This window comes from Aspergillus pseudotamarii, assembly GCF_009193445.1.
Source record: "Aspergillus pseudotamarii strain CBS 117625 unplaced genomic scaffold BDV38scaffold_4, whole genome shotgun sequence".
NCBI lineage: Eukaryota > Fungi > Ascomycota > Eurotiomycetes > Eurotiales > Aspergillaceae > Aspergillus > Aspergillus pseudotamarii.
In genome coordinates, this window is record NW_022475018.1 from 800290 (window position 1) to 812913 (window position 12624).

Here is a 12624-nt window from a genome sequence, read left to right on the forward strand (position 1 = left end):
CTAAGAAAAAGAAGATGAAAGAATCTAGAGAAGAACTCTATTATTACCTGGATAAATTCCATTGTCATGGATCGGTTCCTGCAGGTGTTTTGCGTCAATTTAACCGCCTCAGGAGCTGGACGGACAATCACTTATAAAGCTAGAAGTCTGGACTCTGGGGTCTCCATTCTCTTCCCGTCCGGAGTCCCCGAGGCAGTGGGTTGTTTGGGGAAAATCCACTATTGGCCTTGCCCACTCAATGTTGGCAAAAGAGACCCTCTTTCAAGTTCTGTCCCCACGTATCGCAGTGTCAACCGACCTTCGGCATCAACTCCGATACCTACTGACTAGAGCCCGCCCAAGAAAACACCTTTTTGCACATTAAACCCGGGATTTCTTTACTTAACTCTAAATTTGAAAATGCTATGATTATTTATCAGAGTTCATGAAAGTCTTCCCATTTTTCATCCGTTTTATCCAGTAGTGATGTTGCTTTCAAATCGGGGTGCATCACACCTACATTCTACATACAGGACATACTCACAGCTACTACAAGATTCAGAGACCTATATCAAATTGGTATTTCTCAATTGCCGGTGTGCACTCCTGTCTAATATAGCTCACATTTCTTTTTGTAATCGGGAACTAACTCTGTCGGAACAGTTCCGTCATGTCTAAAATTGTGGTCTAGGTATCTCGATCGCATCAGTGGTTCGCCCGTACTGAATCCCCCCTAGCCGACTAATAGGCTTCAAGACCTTCAGGTCGATCACGCTTCGGTCCTCATTGATAGCATCCTCTCTTGCCCAGAACCGGACACCCTCAATAATCGCCAATACACCAGTCTTCTTTCCGGGCATCGTTCTGCTCTCAAATTCCTTGGTTTCAACCAGTTTGCCTTCGATAGATAAGATTGATTCCTGCACACGGGCTGGCTGGACAACCGAACTAGGTGCCTGGTGCAATCCGGATATCTCCCATTCGGAAACACCATACGGAGCGTTGACGGCGGTCGCATTTGCTGCCTCCACGAAATGTTCGGAGATGATGTTAATGACGCATTCTTCTGTCTCGGCGAGGTTCTTCAGCGTGTCTTTGGCTTTCTCAAGCGATCCAACAAACCCGACGACAAAAAGAGGCGGGTCATGATTAATGACCTGTGAATAACTGAAAGGTGCCAAGTTCATAGACTTTCCATCCTTCGACTTGGTACTGATGAGCGCTATTGGCCTAGGAACCATTCCCGAGATTAATATCTTATAGTTAGATGAAACCGGTCTCCCTTCCTCATGAGGGTCGATCTCGACATGATTCTTCTTCAAACTTTCACCGTCATCGTTCGCACCCTCGCCCTGCTTCCAGTCAGGCTTAGGGGGCTTTGAGAAGGTGACCTCTGCATCACGCCTAAAATCCGGCCGAGCAGCTTGAACCTTCTCGAAGTCGTCCCCCGTTTTAAAGAATGCCGAAGTCATGCTAAATGAACGATAGTAGCGAGCCTTGCAGCTGTGCAAGCAATTTCTGCCTCCACTGTGTGTTCATCAGCGTTGTTAATTGCGACATATCTGAGCTGGACTCCGTCGAAGTTTTTGATACCTTGTCGAATCGGAAGTAAAGTTGTCTGGGAGCGAAGGAAACTTACAGTTGCTTATAGAGATGGCTAGTCGAAAAGCGCAAAGTGCTTCTCACAACAGTGCGATGCATAGGGTGGGGGTTATTTACAGTATGAATTGACCGAACTAGCTGCTATCGCATCATTACATCCATTGAGCAGATTGCGGCTCACATTTGTGTCATAATTCCACGGATGATAAAGTGCCAGCCTCCAAATTCCACGCTCCAAAGCGGTGAGAACTTCTTAACGGAGTGCGTGGATTGAAGACTTACTACCGACTCTCGGGCCGATATTAGCTTGAGTTTTGTCAGCACCCGAAAACAACCCCTCACCCAGTTTGGGGTAGATAATTTAGTCGATAGGCTGTGCTCTATAATTGACATTCATTACTTGAGAATCGAGTCAATCACCTTAAAAGAGTAGGATATATGTGGATATTGATATGTTATATATCATAATTCATTAGTTTGTCTCGCACCCTCGAGAGTGGAATTGAAACCACGCTGGCTGTGGTATTACACATTACTCCGCACTTCTCCATATCGCTATCCCATCACTTTGAGAACGATGTAACTCTGCAGGTTGTCGCTTGTGCTTATCGAAATGGAAAAGGCTCGAACTCTCTCGTGTTTAAACTTTCATTTGTCAGTTTCGGTGTTCTCCTCCAATTATTGATAAGCGAAACGGGATGGGAGACCTATATCTAGTATAAATAAGGCGCTACTATCACTTGAAGAACAGACATACTTGACGTAACAAGTAACTTTCCATCCCCTCTCATCCCAACCTGTATTGTTTGCTATATCCGCTCAAAGCCATCGCACGTCCCTTCTCCTGGGATCGAATATCCAAAATGACACAGAAAGACTTTGAAACCTTCAAGCTTGGGGATTGGGAGCTGCAGAGTGGAGAAAAGCTCATCAATGCGTCTATTGCGTATAAGACATTTGGTGACCCGAAGTCGCCAGCTATTGTTTACCCCACATGGTTTTCCGGGTGTACGTTTCAGAAGTCAGAAAGTTCCGCAGCGATACTAACAGAGCATTTCCTACATTTAGCGATCTCAGATAACGTCTGGCTGATCGGAGAAGACAAAACACTCAACCCCAAGGCGTACTTCATCATTATCCCGGCGCTCTTTGGGAATGGCCAGTCAACCTCCCCATCCAACTATTCCGCTTCCGATGTATTTCCGGCGTGTTCCTTCTACGACAACGTGCGTGCCCAATACACACTAGTCACACAGCATTTAGGCATATCGCATCTGCACGCCGTGGTTGGGTGGTCGATGGGTGCAGCCCAAAGCTATCAGTGGGCAACACAATACCCAGACTTCATGGATTTGGTGGTGCCATTCTGTGGGTCAGCAAAGACCTCCTTGCATAACCAAGTGTTCTTAGAGGGGGTGAAAGGTGCGCTGTTAGCAGCAAAACACACGCCTTCTGCTGTCTTGAGAGATACCCGTTCCCCCGAGGCCGGGCAGGCGTCGAGAATATGGAACAATCAGGAGAGGCAAATCGGCTTGAAAGCCTTGGGTAGGGTTTATGCTGGTTGGTAAGGACTGACAACAAGCCATATCCAGCTGTACCATTTCTAATGTCTCTCTCTCTCTCTTTTTGATACAGGGGATTTAGCCAAGCTTTCTACAGAGAAAAGCTGTATGAGACTGAACTTGGCTACAAGAGCCTGGAGGACTTCATGCAAGGTTTCTGGGAGAAGTGGGCTCTTTCTAAAGGCAAATCAATACAAGCCCCTCTCTGTGCTCGTTCTCGTAGTTAACGTTGTGGATCTAGACCCTGAAAATCTGCTGGCCCATCTGCAAACCTGGCAGCAAGGGAACGTGAGCAATCAAGAGCCATATAATGGCGACTTTGAGAAGGCCATGGCCTCAATTAGGGCGAAGACGCTGGTGTTGCCGGGCAAAACCGACCTTTACTTCCCGTAAGTGACATTTCCCTTCTAAAATCAACCCGACAGCTAATTACCGTAGCCCGGAAGATTCTGAGTATGAAGTTGCATGCATGAAGCCGGGGATCGGTACCATTCGCGTTATTCCCTCCATTTGGGGTCGTAAGTGGAAACCTATCATACTGCAGAAGGATTAGTGCTGACATGTTGTAGACTGGGCCGGGGGCCCTGGTGACAGTAAGGATGACGTTGAGTGGCTTGACAAGCAACTGGCCCAATTTTTGGGAGAGCACTCGAGAGCGTGATTGTTATCCATGAGGCCATGAGATTGCTTTGCTATAGTAAGTTTCTCCTAAGAAGTTAGTGAGACAAACATGGATGTACGTAGTCCGTCTAGAAACACTAGAGAGTGGGGTATGATACAGTTTATATGATTGGTGGATGATGAAGTATGGGAATCCTTAGTAGCACGTGATTATAGAAAGGCGTCACTGCTGAGTCAGTTGACCATGGCGCCGATAAACCTTCTTTCTTCAACTTCGATCGCTGGCTTGATCAGCCTCTCATTTACTGTTCGGCTTTCCCCGTCGATTCACTCACCCCGTTCTCTTCCTTTCACTTCCCTTCCCTTCTCTCGTCACATTTCTGTATCCCCTTTATTTGTCGCGTTTCCTTTGTCTTTCCTAGTTCCAAAGGACATACGTTCTTTCTTAATTGTCCTGTCTTTTATCTCTCCGCTTTTGAAGACTTAAGCGCCGCATGATCCTGTACCTTTAATTAGACAGTCATTATGGCCACACCACCAGTTCGCCAATGGGGGGTTACTCCTCCGATCTCTACAGTCTTGCCGACTCCAGATGAGCTCGCTGCAAATGACGATCTGATCTCTGAACTAAAGTTGCAGAACAACTTCGAAAGCCCCACAGAGACCGAGCACAGGTAAGGCGATCGGGAATCTTTCACAATGCTCGACATGAGCGCTCATTATCTTGGCTTCACAGGAAGAACACCCTCCAGCTTATCCAACGTGTCACGGTCGAGTTCGTCAAAGTCGTCAGCCGAAAGAAGGGACTATCCCCTGCTGCAGTGGAGGCAGCAGGAGGAAAGATCTTTACTTATGGAAGTTATCGCTTGGGTGTTTACGGACCTGGTGAGTCGCCAGCAGTTCTGGATGGTTTTTTTTGGTATCCTGAATATTAATTGCGCTTCGTGGCAGGGTCGGATATCGATACCTTGATTGTTGGTCCGAAGCATGTTGTCATCGATGACTTCTTTTCAGATTTCCCCCCTGTCCTTGAAAGAATGGCTCCACAAGGGGCTGTTGAGAAGATGACTCCTGTTCCAGATGCCTTCGTACCTATTATCAAACTCGAATTTTCCGGTATTAGTATCGACTTGATCTATGCCCGCCTGATCGTCCCTTCCGTTCCACTCAACCTTGATTTGAAGAACAATGACTACCTCAGAGGCTTGGATGAAAAAGAGGTCAGATCGCTCAATGGTACTCGTGTAACTGACGAGATCTTGGAGCTTGTGCCTCAACAGAAGACTTTCCGTCTCGCTTTACGTGCTATCAAACTCTGGGCGCAACGTAAGGAACATTGCTCTTGACTTTTAAAGTGCTTGCTAGCTAACCGTTCCACCCTATGCATAGGCAGAGCCATTTACTCTAATATCGTGGGCTTCCCCGGTGGTGTTGCTTGGGCTATGTTGGTGGCTAGAGTGTGTCAGTTATACCCCCAGGCGACCGGGTCGGTGATTGTGGGCAAATTTTTCCGGATAATGAACAAATGGGCTTGGCCTCAGCCTGTGTTGTTGAAGCCAATCGAGGATGGTCCTCTCCAGATGAAGGTCTGGAATCCAAAGGTGTGTACCGCAACTGGTCGCTTGTCGGTTTCGAATAGCCACTGATCTGGTCGTAGATTTATCATGGTGACCGCTTTCACCTGATGCCGATAATTACCCCTGCGTACCCTTCGATGTGCGCTACGCACAACGTCTCCATGTCAACCAAGACTGTTATCCTTCGCGAATTGCAACGAGGCGGTGATATCGTAGACAAGATTTTCCTGAAGCAAAACACTTGGAATGACCTCTTCGCGAGACATTCGTTCTTCACGCGCGACTACAAGTATTACCTCAGCATAACTGCATCGAGTAGAACCAAAGAAGCAGAAGCGGTCTGGTCTGGACTTGTTGAATCAAAGATTAGACATTTGGTTGGAGCTCTGGACAGGAAGTCAACCATCGCAGTGGCTCACCCGTTCCCCAAAGGTTTTGAAAGGGTTCATATCGTCAGCAGCGAAGAGGAGGCCGAGGCTGTTAAAAATGGGTCTACAAAGTATCAAGATAAGGGACAAAAAACAGAGACCACCGATGAGATAAACGACGCTGCTCATCAGGCCGCGGCTAACAGCCAGATCGAAAAACGAGATGTCGCAGAGACCGTGGAGAACAAGGCCAATGGTGAAAGCCGAACCATCTACACCACAACATATTATATCGGGCTGGAGTTGAAGCCATTAGAGCCAGGTATGTTAGCCAATAACCCTATCTGATCCCACTGACTTGAGAAGGTCAATCTCGGTCGTTGGATATTTCAACCGACGCCCAGATATTCAAGTCGACTTGTACCTCTTGGCCTGGATATCAACCCGGTATCAATGACCTGGCCATCATCCATGTGCGGAAGTAAGTTTTTTACCTGGATTTTAGGAGTTCGTACTTTAACAATCGGATCAGCTTCGACCTTCCTGAAGATGTCTTTCAACCAGGAGAAACGCGTCCCCAGCGACCGAAGAAGAAGATTATCAAGAAATCCGGAGCGGGCGGTCAGAAACGAGGCATCGAATCATTGGACGTAAGTGCATACAAGAAAATTCGAGTGGACTATGGACGGCAAGCTACTTCTACGGAATTCGACCCCTCGCGCTTAGCGGTGCTCAAGAGTTCTGGCATCTGAACATGACTGATATCAACCGTTGATTTCTCTTTACAGGATCCATCGCTTCCGGCTGCGAAACGTCAGATTCCGTCCAACGGAGTGCCCAATACAGCAACACCTGCGTGAGTGCCTATCAACCGTAGTTAGGCCCAAAACCACGATGGGGCAGGTCCCCGATCTGTTTGTGAGTGAGATGCTCGACATCAACAGTCACCGTTGCAACCATATAAAGAACCGCATCCGGATCGGATGATATGTAGTAAATGGGCGGCACATCTAGTATAATCCCAGCTGAAATCCACTAAAAAAGAAAACCTACAGTTGATCTAGTGATTCGTCCTCCGAGACGCACTGTTGCAACTGATGTCAGGAATTTCAAGGTTGGTTTCTTCTCTCTTTCTACTACCTTTTTTCTTTCTTGACCTCGCAGACATTATTTCTGTGCTATCTTGCCCACCGAGCGACTACCTCTTTGCAGACGTTCGTGACAGTGGAGGCGGTTGATCATACTTGCATTACGCGGTTGGGCTCACAAATTCCCCTAATTTTCTATTTCCTGTTACTGCACATCGCACGGAGATTGTAGGTCTACACTGCGGGTGGTTTGAGATTGTACATATCACCTTGCTTTTCAGTTAGGCCTGGTAGAAGTGCCAGCTAGGTTTAGTTGAAATAAAGAAAGTGTTTTCGTGGCCTACGGGCCACCAGTCACAACTAGTGTTCTCCAAAATGCCGTGTTTTCGTAGGCAGTTAGTAAATTCGCGTTGGTTCCTGTTCCATTCGGCCCGTTACAGGCAAAGGTTTGTACAAAATTCATTTAGTTCGTCTACTTACGTCTAACATGCATGTATACACCCAACAATCCGCATTCAGCTCCAAGCTTCCACCAAGTCACACAAAGTAGACTCACCACCAACATTCCCAGGGAAAACCACAAAAGGGACACCTCGATGTCTCGAAGTGGACTCATCGCATCGCCACAAAGGCACCCCAGGCGCTGCCTGACCAACAATCAAAGCCCGTTTCATATTCAAGCCTTTAGTCGCAGCATCAGAGGACGTGATGCCACCCTGAAACCATCAGCATCCGACCAAACACACACACAAAGTTCCAACTCTCAGAAAATATCGGAGAAAAGAAAACAACTAACCTTAGCAATAATATACCTCGGACGAACCTGAATCTGCCTTAGCACACTGACCAAGGCACTCGCAACATTCGTCCCAATAGCTAGAGACGATAGCTCACTATCCCCCGTGATCAACTTGCGACTCGTCATGACCAAGGTATCCTGGCCGGATTGAAGATGGGACTCGGCCTCCTGGACTGTCCGCTGAATTGCGCCTGCAGCGCTTTCCGGTGACGCGATCAGTTCTTCGACGTTCATTTCGAGAATGGCGAGTTGACCTGTTTCTCCGCGCTTGGAGGTGAGAACCTTGAGCTGGGCTGTTGTCTTGGGCACGTAGGATCCGGCGATGATTAGTCCGCCTGTTTCTCTAGGGACGGGGAGTAGGAGTTCGCTTGCTGTTATGGGGGATTTGGAGCGGATTCCCAGGCGGGTGGATACGAAGGCTGCGCCGGTGCGGTAGAGGAAGTGTTTGCCTTTCGCTTCGGCTGTTGCTGATTAGTTTCTGGTAAATGATGAGGGGAATAGGTCGGGAGATTGGACTGCATACCCAATAGCAAACCAGCAACGAAGACATGCATATCGGACTCCGCCGCAGCATTGACGATAATGACACCGGCCCGGGGGATGCCCATCAGCTTCTCGAAGACTGCTTGGGGTCCTCCAACCCGGATATCGTGTATCGATATAGAATGCAGCTGCTCCAGTTGAAACCTCCCAGCCGCTTTCTCAACGACATAGTCCCTGAGGTTCGAACTCTTATATCCGAAAGTGGCATCCGTCGCGAACTGCGTCGTCCCCGCCGGAACCAGGTTCTCTCCCTCAGCCACATAATGCACATCATCGATGGTGAAGCGTCCACCCTGGAAGAAAAAAGGAGCGAGTACCAACCCGTCCGCGTCCCCGAACACGGACTGCGCAACGTCCGTTTCGAGCGGGAAGTGGCCCCGCAATGTACTGTCGCCGCGCAGGACGATGTCCACTGTCTGTCCTGCGGACTTGGCGACTTGCGCGACGTTCTCGCAGATCTCACGGATGAGTTTCTCAGCTTCGAGGGGTGGGAGCGCGCGCGAGTTGGTCAGGATGAAGAATCCTTGGGAGTTCTGTTTGAACTCTTCGGTTAGGGTTGGGATGTCCCAAACGGTGAGCACGGAGATGTCATGGCATGTTTGTGTTCCGGTGGGGTCGTCGTCGAGTACGACTAGACGGTTGAGGGTTGAGGAGGCCAGGAGTTGCGAGATCTGGTCTTGGGCGTTTGTAGGATATGCGGGGGGCAATTGGGCCAGGGTGCTTTCGCGTGGTAGAATGGGATAATCTTGTGGGGATGACATGATGGCGTTAATCAGTTGAATTGAGTGTATGTTAATTGATCCAAGGAATGAGGTGGTTGTTATGGATTTTGGGGGGGGGGGGGGGGAGAAGCTCTCTATTTCAACCCCACATTTTATACTTGGGAACAATTAAATGCGGGGGAAGGGGATCGGAGACTAGTCCGATGTATAGCCAAAACAGAACTTCAAGCTCTCTCTATAGTATAGAGAGATCTAGCATCTTGTTGTCCACAATATGATCACTCATTGAAAAATCCAATCGGTCTAACAGAACAATGCAATGAGGAGAAAATAAGAATAAGGAATATAGGGCTCTCAAAAACACCGCAAGCGCCGTGGCATGTGCAGAGAAGATGCAAAATAGTCATGACTATGACAGTGATGGAGATGCTGTTGATCCAAAACGGAATATGAAAAAGAAAAAGAAAAGGAGAAAGAAAAGAAAAGAAAAGAATGATCGTATAGATCCCAACCAGTCATTACGCATATCCTCCCTTCCCTTTTATTGTGAATTAGCAGAAACCGTTTCCTTGCACTCCTCAAGTCTCATCGCACGCAATGCTCAAGAGATCTCATCATAAAAAAAAAAAAGAAAAAAAGGAGAAACGAAAGACAACCCACCCAGCCATCCGAACCGGTCATTAAGGAAGCCCAGTCAAAGAGATTCGAGATAGTAATAGTGGAGTCACGCAGAAAACGACAATATCATAGTCCTTGGGAAAAGCGATCATCGGTCATAAGCAACGGTTTAGCCGACAACACTGCGGAAACTCAAGGCTTCAAGGAAGGCACCGAGGTCTTCCTTTCGCACTTCGACCACGCAGTGATCAAAGCTGTCAATACGAACGCGAGTGTTGGTTTCTTGGACAACTTCTTGGAAAGCAATTCCAAAACGGTTTCGCAGAAGATGCTTATCGGCGCGTGTATCGTCTTCGTCTTCTGACTCGGACTCCGATTCAGATGATTCTTCCTCTTCGCTTTCTTCGAAGTCTTCTTCACCGTCCGTTTCTCGTTGCGCCCGCTCTGACGCACGCTTCGCTCGCCGCTCTTCCTTTTCCTTTCGCTTCGTCTCTTTGATTTCTTTCTTTTTCCGACGCTCGTCTCGCCGTTTATTCAAAGCAGCGAAGTCAACCACACCACCTCCCCCACCAGTACCGACAACTACATAAAGGTCTCGATCTTCATCCAGTCCAGCCAGTACCAAAGGGGTTCCTGCAGCACGCTTGCGCCCAATCTTAACTGAATCGCCTCGCTCCCGCTCTTGTACTCGAATTGCTTCGGCAATCCACAGGGCTAACTTAGTCAACGCCCCTGGATTAGTGAATAACTTGACATCAGGCCCATCTTTGACAACAGCGATGCGAAACGCACGCAAGTGTCGAATCTGATGCTTTGAAAGTAAAGAAGTGCCTGTGCGTAAAATCGAGCGGTGGAGGTGCTGAGCAAGGGGAAGCGCCTCTAGGAGAAGCGTAGGTGACTCGGGGGTTAGAGATAGGGCGTCATATGCACACCAGAACCGGGGCACAATACTAGCTAGATCCGATTCGGTAGAGTCGACGCCATTCAATTCGGGCGCACTCCTTGGTCGCGACAGGTGCTTTGCGTCCCACGACCCAGGCGCCTCCTCTGGTCCGACCTCGAGCATGGCACCAATGATAACACCCACATCGGTGGCAGACAAACAAGCCTTCCAGCCCCAACAGCGCACGAAGCCCCATCCCTCACGAGAGGCAGCATGTCCGGATGCCTCCGCGGGTACCAAACCATCCAGGCCGTACATTGGTGCATACTTAAGAAGGCGTTGACGTAGTACTCGTTTTAATTCCATGTCCATATGGGTGTAACTCTGGTGAGACTGGCTCAAGCTGATGCCCATCTTAGCTAGGAGTTTGTTGAGTCGTTTCCTACCATTCTCCGTCCACACATGTAATCGTGACGCTAAGTAGGGGCTATGGAGCATGCTATCATATAGCGACCAGTGTCGTATAAGGATGAATCTAGGTTCCGGCGACAGACGAATAGATTTATCTGTGGGCGACTTTGCCGTGGTTGGGATAACACCGTTGATCTCTCCTCTTATGTCTCGATCACGTTCATAAGGATCCGGCGGGTTCAGTCGATGGACCTCGTCTCGTAAAATCTGTCGTATACGCTCGCCCCGTTCACCACCCCAACCAGCTGACCCTCCAGATTCCGACGAGTTCGAGATACCGACCCCAGACATTGTACGGCCGCTAAGCTCTAAACTAGATGCGCCGACAATGGCAAGCCAGAGCAGGTCATTGTCCTCACGACCAAGCTCCGATGCCAAGGAGTACACAATGGATGATATAGGTTCTGAGTATGAGGTGCCAGAGGAATAGTAATTCTGTAGCACACTCTCGTGTTTTCGTTTTAGTCGCAGTAGGCGCCGTTTCAACGAGCGCGCGGATGGCTGTTTGGGTTGTGCAAGCGACGGAGATTCTAATACTGGTGTGACAGCGCGTGATGAATGAAAGGGATCATGCGCTCTGGGCCGTTGACGAGTGGGTGAAGAAGCAAGCGAGGACCCCTACAAGCTACATTAGTACCACATTTAAAGGAATACAGACCCCACGTAAAACATACCGAATTGCTTCTCCTCCGTTGACGGGGCGGTCCGTCCTCGTCGTCAGATTCGTCCTCGTCGTCCGTCCGCGACCATGACTTGCGCTTTCTAGAGTCCGAACTCGATGGTTGGTCTACTTCTCCTTCACTGCCCGAATCATCACCGAGATCCTCTTCGTCTTCTTCATCTACCTCCGGCATCTCTAACAGTGCGCAATATGCTTCTCGCTCTCTGCTCATGTCCTCCTCGATATCCCCATCGTCGTAGACCACGATGCCCCCACTACTCGATTTGTATGAGGGTGTGATACATCCCTTGTTCACCCCGCGCGTTTTCCGTCGCGCATTGGCATCAATCTCGCCCAGCGCTTGCTCCGACACGGGCTCGCCACCAAAGACATTGGCTAAGTTCCACGGTCGTCTCGCATCAAATACCCAGACCTCAACCCCGCCCATATCCTCCACATCATCCTCAGGGTTACTGAGACAGAGTATCTCGCTCAGGTCCACCAAGCCACCCACGCCTAGACAGACCACCACGCCCCCACTACCACCATTGGTAGTCTGCATGGGCTTGACGAGATCCTCCCCCGCACGAGACAGGTCGCCATATCCCGCAACTGGTTGGATCTTGTGGGGTATATAATCGCGTTTTAGCAGAGCAGTGAGGATTCGACAAGCGCAGAGCGCATCGGGCTCCAGTGCCACAAGAATCAAGACAGGCGGAGACAGTGGATGGTGTGATCGAAGAAGTTGTAGGTAAAGGTGCGATATAAGCTGGCGAGGTAGATACATGGCAGCCGGGGGAGTCAACGAACAATGTGCGAACGAAGGAGCCGACAGATACTGAAGTTAGGCCTCCAAGAGGCCCTGCTCTAAGCCGATAAGCAATCAAACCACAGACTATTCACACAAACAAAGTCAATGGTGTTTTGCTTGGCTCCATTCCTAGGTGTTGGCGAGTCTCTTGGGGTAACAAAAGCAATTCGTCGCGAATGTCCAGACGCGTCGGGGACGTGCCACACGTGCGGAGATTGCCGCCAAGCCCGCTTTTTTGGTTCAATAAATTTAATTTCCTAGCATAAAACATCATTCATGACCCGCATAAATTTTACTAGTTAGAGAATAAGCAAGGGAA

The 12624-nt window shown here is 49.0% G+C and overlaps 6 protein-coding genes across 6 annotated transcripts; 2 read left to right on the plus strand and 4 right to left on the minus strand.

The window, feature by feature from the left end:
• Window positions 1-491: 491 nt before the first annotated feature.
• BDV38DRAFT_128286 (flavin reductase family protein) lies at window positions 492-1604 on the minus strand. The gene has a single exon (XM_032051258.1). It carries the CDS (start codon window positions 1449-1451, stop codon window positions 654-656), a length of 798 nt encoding a protein of 265 aa, XP_031918720.1. The 5' UTR covers window positions 1452-1604; the 3' UTR covers window positions 492-653.
• A 605-nt stretch (window positions 1605-2209) lies between these two features.
• Window positions 2210-4047, plus strand: BDV38DRAFT_128178 (homoserine acetyltransferase family protein). Its single transcript, XM_032051256.1, has 6 exons — window positions 2210-2589; window positions 2650-3145; window positions 3217-3326; window positions 3385-3532; window positions 3582-3661; window positions 3713-4047. The coding sequence occupies exons 1-6, from the start codon at window positions 2445-2447 to the stop codon at window positions 3802-3804; spliced, it is 1071 nt and encodes a 356-aa protein (XP_031918721.1). The 5' UTR covers window positions 2210-2444; the 3' UTR covers window positions 3805-4047.
• On the plus strand, window positions 4013-6929 carry BDV38DRAFT_128189 (polynucleotide adenylyltransferase). The gene is made up of 8 exons (XM_032051257.1): window positions 4013-4438; window positions 4501-4649; window positions 4716-5090; window positions 5154-5365; window positions 5422-6031; window positions 6076-6190; window positions 6242-6359; window positions 6498-6929. Exons 1-8 carry the CDS (start codon window positions 4290-4292, stop codon window positions 6567-6569), a joined length of 1800 nt encoding a protein of 599 aa, XP_031918722.1. The 5' UTR covers window positions 4013-4289; the 3' UTR covers window positions 6570-6929.
• A 102-nt stretch (window positions 6930-7031) lies between these two features.
• On the minus strand, window positions 7032-8900 carry BDV38DRAFT_267850 (uncharacterized protein; the record flags this gene model as incomplete). The annotated part of the gene is made up of 4 exons (XM_032056662.1): window positions 7032-7084; window positions 7354-7513; window positions 7594-8057; window positions 8120-8900. 4 exons carry the CDS (start codon window positions 8898-8900, stop codon window positions 7032-7034), a joined length of 1458 nt encoding a protein of 485 aa, XP_031918723.1.
• Window positions 8901-9210: 310 nt separating this feature from the next.
• On the minus strand, window positions 9211-9465 carry BDV38DRAFT_235436 (uncharacterized protein). The gene has a single exon (XM_032053339.1). The coding sequence runs from the start codon at window positions 9378-9380 to the stop codon at window positions 9216-9218; it is 165 nt and encodes a 54-aa protein (XP_031918724.1). The 5' UTR covers window positions 9381-9465; the 3' UTR covers window positions 9211-9215.
• A 14-nt stretch (window positions 9466-9479) lies between these two features.
• On the minus strand, window positions 9480-12610 carry BDV38DRAFT_235438 (cell division control 45 family protein). Its single transcript, XM_032053340.1, has 2 exons — window positions 11508-12610; window positions 9480-11451 (listed from the first exon to the last, which is right to left on the minus strand). Exons 1-2 carry the CDS (start codon window positions 12279-12281, stop codon window positions 9649-9651), a joined length of 2577 nt encoding a protein of 858 aa, XP_031918725.1. The 5' UTR covers window positions 12282-12610; the 3' UTR covers window positions 9480-9648.
• Between the last annotated feature and the right edge of the window lie 14 nt (window positions 12611-12624).

Excerpts from the sequence above, each read along its gene's own strand:
- BDV38DRAFT_235438 (XM_032053340.1), bottom strand. The coding sequence starts at position 12,281 with ATGTATCTACCTCGCCAGCTTATATCGCACCTTTACCTACAACTTCTT. Across the intron at positions 11,452-11,507 it reads AACGGAGGAGAAGCAATTCG|GGGTCCTCGCTTGCTTCTTC; the intron begins GTATGTTTTACG and ends TGTAGCTTGTAG.
- BDV38DRAFT_128286 (XM_032051258.1), bottom strand. The coding sequence starts at position 1,451 with ATGACTTCGGCATTCTTTAAAACGGGGGACGACTTCGAGAAGGTTCAA.
- BDV38DRAFT_235436 (XM_032053339.1), bottom strand. The coding sequence starts at position 9,380 with ATGACTGGTTGGGATCTATACGATCATTCTTTTCTTTTCTTTTCTTTC.
- BDV38DRAFT_128178 (XM_032051256.1), top strand. The coding sequence starts at position 2,445 with ATGACACAGAAAGACTTTGAAACCTTCAAGCTTGGGGATTGGGAGCTG. Across the intron at positions 3,146-3,216 it reads GGTAGGGTTTATGCTGGTTG|GGGATTTAGCCAAGCTTTCT; the intron begins GTAAGGACTGAC and ends TTTTTGATACAG. Across the intron at positions 3,327-3,384 it reads GAAGTGGGCTCTTTCTAAAG|ACCCTGAAAATCTGCTGGCC; the intron begins GCAAATCAATAC and ends TTGTGGATCTAG.
- BDV38DRAFT_128189 (XM_032051257.1), top strand. The coding sequence starts at position 4,290 with ATGGCCACACCACCAGTTCGCCAATGGGGGGTTACTCCTCCGATCTCT. Across the intron at positions 4,650-4,715 it reads CTTGGGTGTTTACGGACCTG|GGTCGGATATCGATACCTTG; the intron begins GTGAGTCGCCAG and ends GCTTCGTGGCAG. Across the intron at positions 6,360-6,497 it reads GAGGCATCGAATCATTGGAC|GATCCATCGCTTCCGGCTGC; the intron begins GTAAGTGCATAC and ends TTCTCTTTACAG.